The 14260-nt window shown below is 41.6% G+C and overlaps 1 protein-coding gene across 31 annotated transcripts in view; it reads right to left on the reverse strand.

Annotated features, from left to right (window-relative positions):
• Nucleotides 1-14260, reverse strand: part of TCF7L2 (transcription factor 7 like 2) — a 269506-nt gene that overhangs the window by 166877 nt on the left and 88369 nt on the right. For 29 of the 31 annotated variants that reach the window (XM_061635955.1, XM_061635962.1, XM_061635963.1 and 26 more), the window contains one exon: nt 241-342. The exons of the other annotated variants lie outside the window; for them this stretch is intronic. In XM_061635955.1, coding sequence (XP_061491939.1) covers nt 241-342 — 102 coding nt within the window. The remainder of the gene's footprint in view (nt 1-240; nt 343-14260) is intronic. 31 annotated transcript variants of the gene reach the window in all.

Raw genomic sequence — 14260 nt, forward strand, 5'->3', positions numbered from 1 at the left:
AGTTGTAACTAACTTTAATAAGATAAATTATTATACTTTATAAATCATAAAAGGAAAAAAGTGCTTTTTTTTAACATGATGGATATTTCAAAGAGCAACAACCAAGAACTTATTCCCACTATTTCATCAGGTGTTTTTCTGGAGAAGAAAAAAGCAATAAGCAAAACTTGTTAATTCCTTTCCCACTCACCCTCCACAAAGAGAGACGAAAAGAAAAGTAGCACTACTTAGTTTACTTACAACAATGTGTGCTGGAGATGGAGACCTAGCATCCTTGAGGGCTTGCCTACTCTGTAGGCTCCCTGCCTGAACATCAAGCAGTGGCCATTTCATCTGGAGGTACTAGATGTAGGAAACAAAAATGGGGAAAAGGAAAAATGAGTTCAGAAAAGAAAGGCAATTAAAAAAAATAATGAAAATAAACAGATATTAGGCAACATGAGGAAAGAAGTGGAACTAAAATGTGTGCAACAAGACTAAGATAAAAACAAAATTTAAAAGCCCCACAAAAATAAAAGGGCAAATACAATATTATCTTCCATATATGGATTGCTAGAGTAAATCTGGGAACAAACATTGTGCAGAAGATGAAAGGAACAAGCAGGGCAATTCATCATTACCCAAATTTCATGAATAGAAATACTTGTGAATCCCAGGACAGAGAAATAACTTAAAAACCACACATTCTTATTAAAGGCTAATCTTGCATGAAACCTGATCAATAATTTACCCAAGTGGGTAACAGCTGAAAACCTACTGCCAAAAAAAAAGCCTCTCAAAATTTATATTTTGGGGGGGGAGAGTACAAATAGAAGAAAAAAGTGATAAGCAAAATGGGCTTCCTCCCATACACATTTCACAATTGCATTCCATAAATGCAATCTCATAAATCGTGAAAGAAAGCTTTCTATTTTAATCCTGAAATTACATTTTCTACATTTCTGAAATTACATCATGGCCAACACTAGGGCTTTTCTATCATGCCGCAACCATCTTTCCTCTTGCTATTTTTGTTTAACATATCCAGCCTGAAGAAAAGTCCAACAAAGCTTGCTAACATATTTAGTAACTTTTTTGGTTGGTCCTAATAAAGGTATTATCCTATTGGTTGCTGGGCTTTTTTCTTTCCTAATGATAGAAGCAGCTTACCTGGGGTGTCAGTCACTATGCTAACTTCCTGGCAGGAGGATCATTGTTGTTTACCAGGAGGGAGAAAGGGACGGAAAAGATGACAAGGTGCAAACACACCAACTGGAACACCGGATTGGATCTGCCAGTGCATCTGCCAACCTCCCTACCGCCTTCCCACCCACTTCTGGTAAACACAGAGATCCACCTGCCAGGAAGCTAGCATAGCATCTCTGCCCCACCAGATAAGCCTAATGGAGGAATGCAGCTGCAAACATTTTATAAATTGACTAATTCACTTTAAAGCTTTGTTTTTATGGCCTTTTTCATTGTAAATTCATGAATTATCTTTCCTTACAGCCAGACATGGCCATATTTGGCAGGTGGGTGTACTAGATATTAACTCACCTGTACCAGGTGTCCCTGAATGTCCAGGTCCTGGTAAAGTGTATCCTTCCCCATCCCCTCACGCTAGACTGCATATGCGATGGACAGTACATCCACCACTATTCTTTATATAAGGCACCATGGTATTTAACATTGTAGGTTTCCATTCTCAAAGCCCAAGTCAAAATCCTTATTGTGGACAATTACACAAATTATGCAGAAATCAACCCTCAATCACCTCAGAGTTGCACTCAACAGGAAGCTGTGGCTAGGTATGGCTTCCTGACAAAGGTGAGCTGCTTCACCCCTTACTTTTTTAGATGTATATAATAATAATAATAATAAATTTTATTTCTGAGTCGCCTATCTGGCCAAGTCATGGCCACTCTAGGCGACGTACATAAATAGAATGAATACAACATATAACCAACTTTAGTCAATAAATAATCTAAAAAACCATCCAACTATAACAAGATAAAACTAGTCCCCGGAAATCCTGTAGGCCTCCTGAATAGCCAGGTCTTTAAGGTTCGGCGGAAACCTACCAGGGAGGGGGCATGGCGAAGATCATATGGCAGGGAATTCCAGAGGGTGGGAGCCACAATCAAAAAAGCCCTCTCTCTGGTCCGCACCAGTCTAGCTGTTTTAACTGGTGGGACCGAGAGGAGGTCTCGTGTGGCTGATCTCGTCAGGCGGCGTACTTGGTGATGCTGTAGGCGCTCCTTCAGATAAACTGGGCTGAAACCATATAGGGCTTTAAAGGTTAACACCAACACCTTGAATTGGGCCCGGTAAACAACTGGTAGCCAGTGTAGTTCTCCTAACACCAGAGTGATATGATCACGGTGATGGCTGTTCTTGATCAAACGTGCCGCCGCATTCTGTACCAGCTGTAATTTCAGGACCGTTTTCAAGGGTAACCCAACGTAGAGTGCATTACAGTAGTCTAAGCGAGAGGAGACCAGGGCATGTACCACCCGTGGGAGCAGATGTACAGGAAGGTAGGGTCGCAACCTCTGTATTAGATGCAATTGATACCAAGCTGCCCGGCTCACTGCCAAAACCTGAGCCTCCATGGACAACTGGGAGTCAAGAATGACCCCGAGGCTGCGGACCTGGTCCTTCAGGGGCAATCTTACCCCATTAAACACCAGGTCTATATCTCCTAGCCTTCTCTTAGCGCCCACGAGCAGTACCTCGGTCTTGTCGGGGTTCAGTTTCAGCCTATTTTCTCCCATCCATTCACTTACGGACCTCAGGCACTTGGAAATGGTATCCACAGCCAACTCTGGTGAGGACTTAAATGAGAGATAGAGCTGAGTGTCATCCGCATATTGGTGGCACTGCAACCCAAATCTCCTGATGATGGCCCCCAGCGGCTTTACATAGATGTTAAATAGCATGGGGGAGAGGATAGAACCCTGTGGCACTCCACAATTGAGAGGCCAAGGGTCTGAAACCTCGTCCCCCAATGCTACCCGTTGATGCCTGTCTGAGAGATAGGAACGGAACCACCGTAAAACAGTGCCCCCTATTCCCATTCCCCCCAGGCGATCCAAAAGGATACCATGGTCGACGGTATCAAAAGCCACTGAGAGATCCAGGAGGACGAGGAATGTATATTCTCCCCTATCCAACGCCCTCCTCATATCATCCACCAGGGCAACCAAGGCTGTTTCAGTTCAATGTCCAGTCCTGAAGCCCGATTGGAATGGATAGAGATAATCTGCTTCATCCAAGTGTGTCTGTAACTGTTTGGCCACCACTCGCTCAATCACCTTGCCCAAGAAAGGTAAATTAGAGACTGGGCAGAAGTTATTCAACTCTTGGGGATCCAAGGAGGACTTCTTCAAGATGGGCTTTATCACTGCCTCCTTGAGGGCTGATGGCATTGCACCCTCTTCCAAGGAAGCATTCACCACTGCCTTGATCCCTTCGCTCAGTCTCTCTTTGCAGCCCAAAATGAGCCACGAAGGGCAAGGATCAAACAGAGAGGTGGTTGGCTTCACAATAGAGAGCACCTTGTCCACTTCCTCAGAGGGAAGAGGCTGAAACTGATCCCACCGGACCGGAATGCAACTGGCTGACTCTGGCCCACTTCCTGTATCCACGGCGTACGGAATCGTGCTCTTCAGGTGCTCAATTTTATCAGCAAAGTGTTTGGCAAATGTGTCACAGGAGGCTTTAGAATGTTCCATGGGTTCCTGCGCAACTGGACCGACCAGGCTCCGGACCACTTGGAACAACCTCCTGGGACAACACTCTGCGGACGCAATAGAGGCAGCAAAGAAATCCCTCTTTGTTGCCTTTGTTGCCACCTGGTAGGCGGCTATTGCTGCTCTAACCAGTGTCCGATCATCTTCGGAGCGAGATTTCCGCCACCGGCGCTCTAGTCATCTCACCTCCTGTCTCAGACAGCGCAACCGTGGTGTGTACCAGGGTGCAATCTGAGTTTTATTCAGGGGGAGAAGAAGTTTCGGGGCCACCCGGTCTATTGCCCTGGTGATCTCCCTAGTCCACTCCGTCACCAGGGTTTCGACCGGGCGTCCTTCAGACAGCTCCAAATCTCCCAGCGCATTCAGGAATCCCTTAGGCTCCATCAGGCGTCTGGGGCGGACCATTCTAATAGGTCCCTGTCCCCTGCAGAGGGTGCGTGGCACTGAGAGGTCTATATTCACCAGATAGTGGTCTGACCATGACACGGGGTTAGAAAGAACAGCCCCCATTTTCAGAGCACTTCCTCCCCCTCCCGAGACAAACACAAGGTCAAGAGCATGACCGGCTACATGGGTGGGCCCAATGTTACTAAGGTGCAGTTCACAGGAAGTCATGGTTTCCATGAAATCCCGAGGAGCTCCAGTGAGAGCTGCCTCGGCGTGCAGGTTAAAGTCCCCCAAAACCAATAGGTTGGGAGAGAGCACCCGCACGCTTGAGACAACCTCAAGCACCTCGGTTAGGGAGTCAGCTGTGCAGCGGGGTGGGCGGTACACAAGCAGAATCCCCAAACTGCCCTTTGGGCCCAACCTCCAGTACATGCAGTTAATAAACTTGGTCTCATGGAGAGGGGGTCTGGCAAAGATCAAAGACCCCCGATAGATGACTGCCACTCCCCCTCCCCGCCTACCAACCCGTGGCTGCTGTGCATACTGGAAACCGGCTGGACACATGGCCTCAAGTACAGGAGCTGAGGCCTCATCCAGCCAGGTCTCCATAATACACATCAGGTCTGCATTCTCATCCAAGATGATATCATGGATGAGCGCTGTTTTCTGTACCACAGACCTGGCGTTACACAACAGCAGTCGAAGGTCGGATGGAGTCCTGCATCCCTCAGTTGTCTTCTGGTGATGAACAGGCCCGGAACAGGGGATGGATATTATGCATCTATCCCTCGTTCCCCTAAACTGGCGTGGCCTGCCACCCGCACCTTTCCAGCATCTGCCGCCTAGCCTTTTAATGTACAATTGAGATATTTAAAGTGTGCACCTAGAAGTGTTAGAGTATGAATGTAACAACACCTATGTCACAAAGAGACACTTGACAGGGAGCAAGAATTAGCTAAAGCTCTATATAGGGATCTGAAGACCCAGAAGAAGAAGAAATGGAAAATTGGGTGTGTGTGATTTTTTCCTAAGCCTTTTTATTTTGGTTATTTCCCAAAAATTGGAAACAAATTGACCAATTCAGTTTAGGAAAATTGTTTTTCCCCCCCTTATTTTTCTGTGTTTTCCCATGCCTTCACATCTCTAGCTCTGTGTGAAGCATATAAATGGTAATAAGCTCAGGTCTGCTATTGTGAAATGTACTGAAACACTCAGTCTTATGTCTGATACACATATATGCAAACATTTATCTGTTGCAGTCAAACCTGACATTTTTCAATATATACTTTAAAACATCATATATATATATGTAAACACACACACACACACACACATACTTAAAATGGTCATGGATGAACCTCTCAGCTATAAAGCACAGCAGATATCCTTGGAAATGTTTATCCCTCTTAACCTATCTACAGTCTTGTTAGATTACAAAACTGTGCCAGAAAGAAGGGGGATAGCAATTGGCAAAATAATAAAAAATAAGTTAGAACAGACAGTACAAGTGGATTATTAGAATATTTGTATTGTCAATAGAAGCATCACTTATAACAGTGATCACACCTACAATGTTGTATCTGCATGCTGTTCTCTTCTTGTCTCAAAAGGACAATCACAAATTGAGTTCTGTTAGTCTAACAGAGCAATTTCCTCCTTGTCAATCAGCACAAGCTATAAAAGAGAGTTGGTTGGAGAACATGTGGCCCCATGACATACAAGCAACCTTCCAACCTTAAATGACTTTGCATAAGTCACTGGATTGGCCATGAAACTGAGACTCAGTAAACAATCCTGATCATGATGCACAAGCAGGAATAGGGTACAGCTCACTTCCTCCAACAATAGCTGCCAAGGCTTATTCTTGTTACTGAGCTCAGTAGATAGGATTCAGAATGAACAGGAAGCAGGTCCTACTGAGAAAGAATGTGCTGAATTCACCTAGTCACTTTTCAGCCCAAGTTCCAGGGAAGCTTTACGAGTGACCTTTTCTGAGTGAAATATTTAAAAAATTAAAAACCTCTCTTCCCACACACAAACACTTAATACTAGCATGACAAGGAGCAAGCTAGGCTAGAATATTTTGCAAATATGCTATATTTGCTTGTGTAGGGTTTTCTTCCTATGGGCAGCAGTCAGACTAATCTGAAATGGTATAGAATAGCAACAAATGCTTAAGGCATAACTGTTCATCATATGTTTCAGTTCTGACTAGAATGGCCGTTAAAATGCTGGCTATGTTATCATGAACATCAGGTTTAATGCTGGTTAAAGGAGTGCAAAATACTAGACAGAGACTGACATTTCATACAGTTCACTAGAGTTTTAAAGCAGAAGTACTTGAACAACCATATATAATGTAGCATAGATTTATTGAGAGTTGTAGCCAAAACCTGTTAACAAAATAGAGATCCAGTTGCCTCTTTTTAAAGATCAGTAGGGAGACTGTGGCAGGAAAGGAAAATCAATCCACTGTACCAAAACATTATCCAAATTCTACTGCAAGAATAAAACAGAATAAATTAATCAAATCTGAAAAATATTTTTGCTCATTCTGTTAAATTGTTTCTGGCCTTGCTCATTATGAGGCGGGGAGGCAATTATCTATGTAGATAACTGAAGCCCACATCTCAGTAACTGGAAAACCTGCTCAGGTCTCCTTCTGACTACTGAGATTTCACCAAGCATTGGTTACACACTTTCAAACCCATCTTTAAAAGATTAAGGACTAAAAACATCTTTCTTTTCAAGAGTAAGAACTGAGACTCTCAAGATGTGGAATACTCAACCCAATACTATTTTGACATTGAACAATGTGATCACAAAATATGTAACTAGATATAAGCAATGGAAAGAAGCCAGTTCCTACATGAGTAAAAAACTTAGGGTGTAATTGTATAGGTATTTACTCTGGGCTGAGAGGATAGGGCAGATCTGGCTCAGCCCAGGCTGGCATTGAGTTAAACCAGCATAAGGGGGCATTCTGGAGGTGTGGCGGGATGGCACGGAGGGAAGGGGGACTTATGCCATATCCTGTTCAGCTCAGTCAAGGGACCTCCAGGCCCGGCATAGGTTAAGCTGAAAAGGGTGGTCTAAGAAAACACACACAATAACTCTGGGTTTTGATGCTTTTATTTTTCCCCCCACTGGACTTTGCCAGCTGAGTCAACATTCTCACCTCCCAAGGGCTCCTGAATGGAGTTAGGATCTGGCGTACTTTAAGTCAGCATAACTTCAGCCAGCTTCCTCAATGTAGGACTGCTCTGCCCATCTTTACATGTATTCTCAAAAAGAAATATGAAAGACACTCGATATAATGTCAGAATGTTTCCCAACCATCCACCTTACTGTAAATAATAAGTATAGGCAACGTCTAGGAGAACTATACCTAAAATTCTTTTTAAAATACCTGTTATAAGTAATAGATATGGTATTGCTAGCAATAGGTATTATACTGTTACATAAATTATGGCAGAAACCAACATAATCAAAGTTAGGAATATTATACAGAAATCAATAAAGTAACCTCCAAGGAAATGTTACTATAGAACACAAACAAAAAGAGGACTTGAAAAAGCTCCCATCATCAAGATTTAAAATCTGTGCTGCTTGCTAAAATTTCTAAGCAAATATACTCCAGGAAACATTTTTGTATGATAAAGGGACTTTCATAAGCCCAAAAGGTCCAACAAAGCTGACTTTTCAATACCAGTTCACTACTGTATGCATTCCCATCACCTATGGTCTCCCCCCCCCAATAATTTTGTAGCCATTTTCTTCCTAATAAAAGTGATATCTTTACCTAATCAATCCGTTTTAGCTAACAAAACTAGTTCAAAGCAAGGACTCTACTCTTGGTCTGAGCTAGCTTTGTTTGCTGAGTCATCACAGAGCCATATCCAATTGGTTATGTGACAATATCTCTATTAAAAGGAAGAAGAGAACTATGTTGACCCCCCAAAAAAGCTGCAGCCAGCTGGGGCTGCAAAAACACTTACAATGGAATTCTACCACCACTGTTGCCTGAATACCAGGCACGGGGGCCAGTAGTCATCTGAATGTGTGCAAAGAATGATCTTTTCTCTGCAATGTACCACATGCAAAAGAATGAGGGCCCCAAAAGATTGCTTAGAAGAGGTGCTTTTATGAGAGAGATAAATGTTTGCGAATCCCTCAATTTCTTGCCCCCTGGTTTTATCTCTTCCAAATAAAAAGATCCCGCTCTATTGATAAAAGAATAAAACATTTGTTTTGTTCAAAAGTTTCAAGCTTGCCTCAAAGTCTAAGCCCAAGAATTGTCATGGCCATAATACAATATTAATGTGGTGGCTTATAATTCTTATTTTACATAAAAGCTTCATTGTGTGCCAAATCCAATCTCCACAGGCTACCTGAGCCCCAGATTTTACAAGTCTACATTTCAGCACTGCAAGTCTACAATACACATAATTTTCAATTACGTTAGGACAGGACAGGATCACTGCCTATATAACATTACTGGTTGGAGGAAATGAGACTCAGTCCTACTGCCGAGTGAACTAAGTCAATCCAGATGGTGAGAGAGTGAGAAAGCAGCGCTATGGAATTATGTAGCAGCAATCCAACCTACAGAAACTCTTGCACAATGGAATAAACTGCCAAGTAATTGCCCCACCATCTATGCACAATATTTTAAGGTACTCGTTTGGAAACTGAAGAAGGGATGATTCCTTTGGCAGAGGAAGGGTTACATCACAGCACTTACACAGAAGGAGAGTGTGTAATGGCCTTCACAGGTTTACTACTGCAGAAGTATGCAACTATCCAGTATCCTACTGGGGAGGGGGGTTGTTTTGTTTGTTTTTTAAAGATTTTTTTTGTCCGATTACTGGAGAGTACTAAATCCTTTCCTTCCTCCTACACAAAATAGCAGGAAATTCTATTCTTCCAAACCCAAATACCAATCTGAGCTAGGAACCCCTCCAACTTGCAAGTATCTGCAAAAGGAGAAGGTGAAGAAAGAAGGGGGGGATCAAGTCTAATTTTCCTCCCAGGATTCCAACTTTCATTCTGCATCCTAGAGTGAGACAGAAATTGAAATATTCTGTTCATTAAAATTCCTTGTTTTTTCCTGTTTTACCTTTAAACTATCTCAGAGCTGGACATGAACTTAATGCCAGCAAATGGGTATAATATTCAAAACAGGAAATATTAATTTCCAACAAATTGGTATAATATTAAAAACAGGGTAAACGTATTTGTTTCTAATGTCACCTTTTAAAGTTGAAATACTATCTTGGCCAAAGTTCAATATTGCTTTAATAGTATGATCTAGCAATAGATCATTATCACTTTTTTTCTAGAGAACTCCAAATCTTTTGGAGCATAATAGTCTAGCTCCCGGCCTTTGTGCAAAATATGGTTGGTTGGAATCTGGGGAGGGGGGGAAGAGACAACCCAGGCTGTTAAATTGTCATCACAAGGGAAAAAGCAAACACCTCAAACAGCAAAGAATTGGGATTTTTAAAACGTGGAAAGGGAGGAGGAAACACATCTTGGGTCTTGCAAGAAAGCAGATGTTATCAACTATCTTGTTGCTAAAGTGACATTTGGAATGAGGCACAGCCCAAGACAGCAAGCTAAATTACTTCCACACAAAATCTCTGGTAATGGCAATGCAGCAAGTACAGCAAAATGCTGTTCAGGGAGACTATGAACAGCACACTTGAAACAAAAGAGTAGAAAGGAAGTCCCCTAGTGGTAAACTCCAAATTCTGCCAATATTCTCTAGCTCATGACTGTCAAAAAACCAAGCTGTCTCAAACTGTAAAATCAGAAATATCAGGATCAAAAATATTTACAGTGCCATTTGCCCTTTTGTTGTTGTGAATTTTAACTCAAGAGGTATTTTCCTAGCAATATTCATTTGGAAATCAGTTAGTTCAAAAGCAAGAGTCTAGAAGACAATGTTCGCCATAGTAAAGCTGTTCTGAAGCTAGGGCTAATCCACCCTAACATTTTTAGTCTTGGTGGAACAAGACACTACCACAGAAAAATGTGAATGAATTGAATACAAATTAATGCAATGGTGTCTATACCATCTGATAATCTGCAATGGTCACCATATTATTCCTATGCAATACAAGTGGCACTGGGGATATGGAGCACTTGCTAAACTTATTTAGTGGCTCCCAACACTGTATTATAGGGATCTACCAGCACATAATTTGTTCATCACCACCCAAAAATTAATCTTCTCACATTGATTTGCACTTCATTCTCCAGAATATGTATTGAATATTCAGCTAAATCATCCACTTAAAAATAACCCATTGGTGAATTCCCAATCTACTACAGGCAGATCTAGCATGTCATAATCATGGGAGGCCTAGTGTGTCACTTACAGAATATTTCATTTCATAGTATTGTGGACTACGTTTGCTGAACAAAGTTTGCTGAATGGATTCAATTCTCTCTCCAAATGTATGGGCATGATGGTCTAAAACAGGAGTTCCCAAACTGTGATCCACAGGCTTCATTCAGGTTGTCTGCAGCATGTCCACATTAAATATTCATGTTGATTTTTAATTGTATTTTACTGCTTTATTTTATTTCTTATATTTTATTGTATTACAATATGAATTCTATGAACTGTAATACAATAAGACTCAATATCACAAAAGAAGCAACAGAGATACTAGTAAAAATCACACAACATCTAGCGTAGTACATTGCAATTGCTACCAGAGGCAGAAAAATCATTAAGTGGTCCACCAAGACCCTCAGCAATTTTCAAGTGGTCCATGGGGGGAAAGGTTTAGGAACTACTGCTCTAAAGCAAAGGGATTTAAAGGACAGGGAAATATTTTGATTACTAATGACTGTATGAACCAAACAATGTGTTTTATGACCCACAAAATAAAAACCTTGGGAGTAGATAAAAATCTAAACCATGGCTCTTCCAAGAATACTGTAGCTGAAGAAAGTAGTACATTTTAAGTAGTACATTCTAATTATTTTTAAAAAATTAAGTTCAAAAGGAGGTATGCATTATTCTTAAATACAAACAAGATTTTCCAAGCAAGTGCAATGCATTTCACAGAATCATAGAATAGTAGAGCTGGAAGGGGCATATAAGGCCATCGAGTCCAACCCCCTGCTCAATGCAGGAATCCAAATCAAAGCATTCCTGACAGGTGGCTGTCCAGCTGCCTCTTGAATGCCTCCAGTGTAGGAGAGCCCACTACCTCTCAAGGTAATTGGTTCCACTGTCGTATGGCTCTAACAGTTAGGAAGTTTTTCCTGATGTTCAGTCAAAATCTGGCTTCCTGCAACTTGAGCCCAGAGCCGGGACCAGAAGCCTCAGAGGGAACATAGAAAGTTTGGACAGAGAAAGATGAAAAGGCTCAGGAGCTTATAGTCAAATGCATGAGTAACTCGCAAATCCCTTTGATTCTGAACTGTAAAAATGCCAGAGAAATGTGGATTGCACTGGAGTCAAACCACCAGCCAAAAGGCCATGGCCATTTAATTTCGATGTTAAGAAAACTTATTAACTTGCAAATGAAGGAGGATGACTCTTTTGAAGAGCATCTCACTAAGTTTATAGAGTTGAATCAGGGAACTGAAGAATGTGGGACTAAGCTCGATGAGCCAAACAAACTTACTCTGTTTCTAGATTTCCTCCCAGAATCAATGGGTGCTTTCTGCTTCATCTTACAACAGCAGCAAAGGACTCTGAATGAAATTGTATTAGAAGTTAGGGAACAATTCTTTCAGCTAAGTGAAAATGGTGCTGCAGGGAAATCTGATGCTTCATTTCTTAGCAAGCTGACTGCTACCTCAGGGAAGTCAGTCGCATGCAAATTTGGTGAACAAAAGGGACAATTAAAAGGTGTTAAAGCCGAAGGCTGTTTTCTATGTGGTTCACAGACTCACCGTAAAGATCAGTGTGACAAGAAAGGCAAGTGTGAAGGACAAAATAAAGGATTTAAAAAGACAGACAAGAAAGATTTCAACATGTTGAAAAATGTAATAATAATAATAAAGTCTGGGTAGACAGTGGAGCAACCACTCTTTTTCTAAATTCAAAAACCTTATTTAAAAGTCTAACCCCACGTGGAGGCTCAGTTAAAGCTGCTGACTCACGAGAAGTGCCAATAAAGGGGGAAGGGACTGGAATGTTAGATACCAAGTGGTACCAAAGAGATTTACCTTAGAAATGAGCTCTGGACTCCAGGGATTTCCAATAATTTCATCTCAGTCAGTGAGGCAACAATTAAAAGGTGTTCAGTACTATTTGAAGAACATTTCTGCAAATTTCTCAAGATGGTATAATTATATGCGCAGCTACTAAGAGAAAAGGAATGTATGAAATTGATCAGCAAAGTCCAGAGGCTAATATTGTGAAGGACTGCTGTAACAAACCATGTTTGCATTTATGGCATAGAAGGCTTGCACATGGAGACATTGCAAAACTTAATACCCTTCAAAAGGAGAATTTAGTAAAGGGCATGAAAATTGAACCCTGCCAAGGAAAGGGAAGATGTATATGCTGTATTAAAGCTAAGGGGACAAGACCAAGTTTTCTTAAGCAAAGTGAAAGGAAGACAAAGCGCCCCCTAGAGTTGATTCACAGTGATATTTGTGAAATGCCAATACTTTCAAATGGTGGAAATCGATATATTGTTAGTTTTATTGATGACTAGTCAAGATTCACTGTAATTTATATACTGAAAGAGAAGGGGCAGATGCTTCAGAAACTCAAAGAGTATATTGCAGTGGTGACCACTAAATTCCAGAGAAAGCCACAAATACTACATTCTGACAATGGAGGAGAATACATGTCTCATGCTACCCAGGAGTTTCTGCGTGAACATGGGATTGAGCACCAGACCACTGTACCTCACAACCTGGAACAAAATGGCATCTTGGAGAGAAAATTTAGAACCCTTATTGAGATGGTGAGATCAATGCTACAAGATGACACTCTCCCACAGAAACACTGGGGAGAGGCAGTGCGTACTGCCACCTATCTACAGAATCATTTGCCAACAAAAGCGAATGGCAACAAGACTCCATACGAATTATGGCATGGATGCATACCCAGTTTGGCTCATCTAAAGGTGTTTGGATCAAAAGTGTATAGTCACATACCACACCAGAAGAGAACCAAACTGGACAACAGTACAAAAGAAGGAATCTTTGTTGGATATTCTACAAAACAAAAAGGATACAGAATCCTAAATCCCAAAACAGAAAGGACTGAAATCCAAAGAGCTGTCTACTTTGATTAAGGTCAAGGTGCATTTCAACCAGAAGGGGCACCATCCCAAGACTACGACAGTGAAGAAGATAAAGTAGAAATACCATACAGTAACGCAGATTACGACGACATTCCAGCACTGGAAGACAGTGAGGAATTTGAGCAAGAAGGGGAACCTGCACAGCCAGAAGGGGCAGCAGAGAATCCCAGGCCAAGACCTGTAACCGCACCAACAGAGGTGTACCTCCACTGAGACTGTCATACCTTGCAAGAGCTGATGAACTTCCAGAGCCAAAGCTGTGGAAAGAGATTGAAGACTTACCCAAAGGTGAAGCTGAGAGGTGGAGGCAGGCAGCCAAGGAAGAGCTGAAAGCTCTACACAAGAATAAAACTTGGACACTTACCAAGCTTCCTCAAGGAAGGAAAGCTGTAGGTTATAAGTGGGTATTCAAGAAAAAGCCAGATGCTGAAGAAAACATTGAGAAATACAAGGCAAGATTAGTGGCCAAAGGATACTCTGAAAAGTATTTATTTATTTATTTGTTTGTTTCATTTTTAAACCGCCCATAGCGAGTGGCTCTCTGGGCAGTGTACAAAAGATTAAAATACAGAATATCACAATAAAATCAACCTACCAACAGTAAACACTCTGAAATACTCTGAAAATACTCTAAATACTCTGAAAAGTATGGACAAGACTACTATGAAACTTTTGCTCCTGTAGTCAAACATACCACAATCAGAACTCTTCTGAGTGTTGCTGCTAACATGAAAATGCAGGTGGAACACATGGATATAAAAACAGCATTCTTACGTGGAGAAATAAAAGAGGAAATCTACATGCAACCACCGCCAGGTTTTGAAACACCAGAAAACACCAGAAAACACCAGAAAAGGA

This window comes from Rhineura floridana, chromosome 7, assembly GCF_030035675.1.
Source record: "Rhineura floridana isolate rRhiFlo1 chromosome 7, rRhiFlo1.hap2, whole genome shotgun sequence".
Classification (NCBI taxonomy): Eukaryota; Metazoa; Chordata; class Lepidosauria; order Squamata; family Rhineuridae; genus Rhineura; species Rhineura floridana.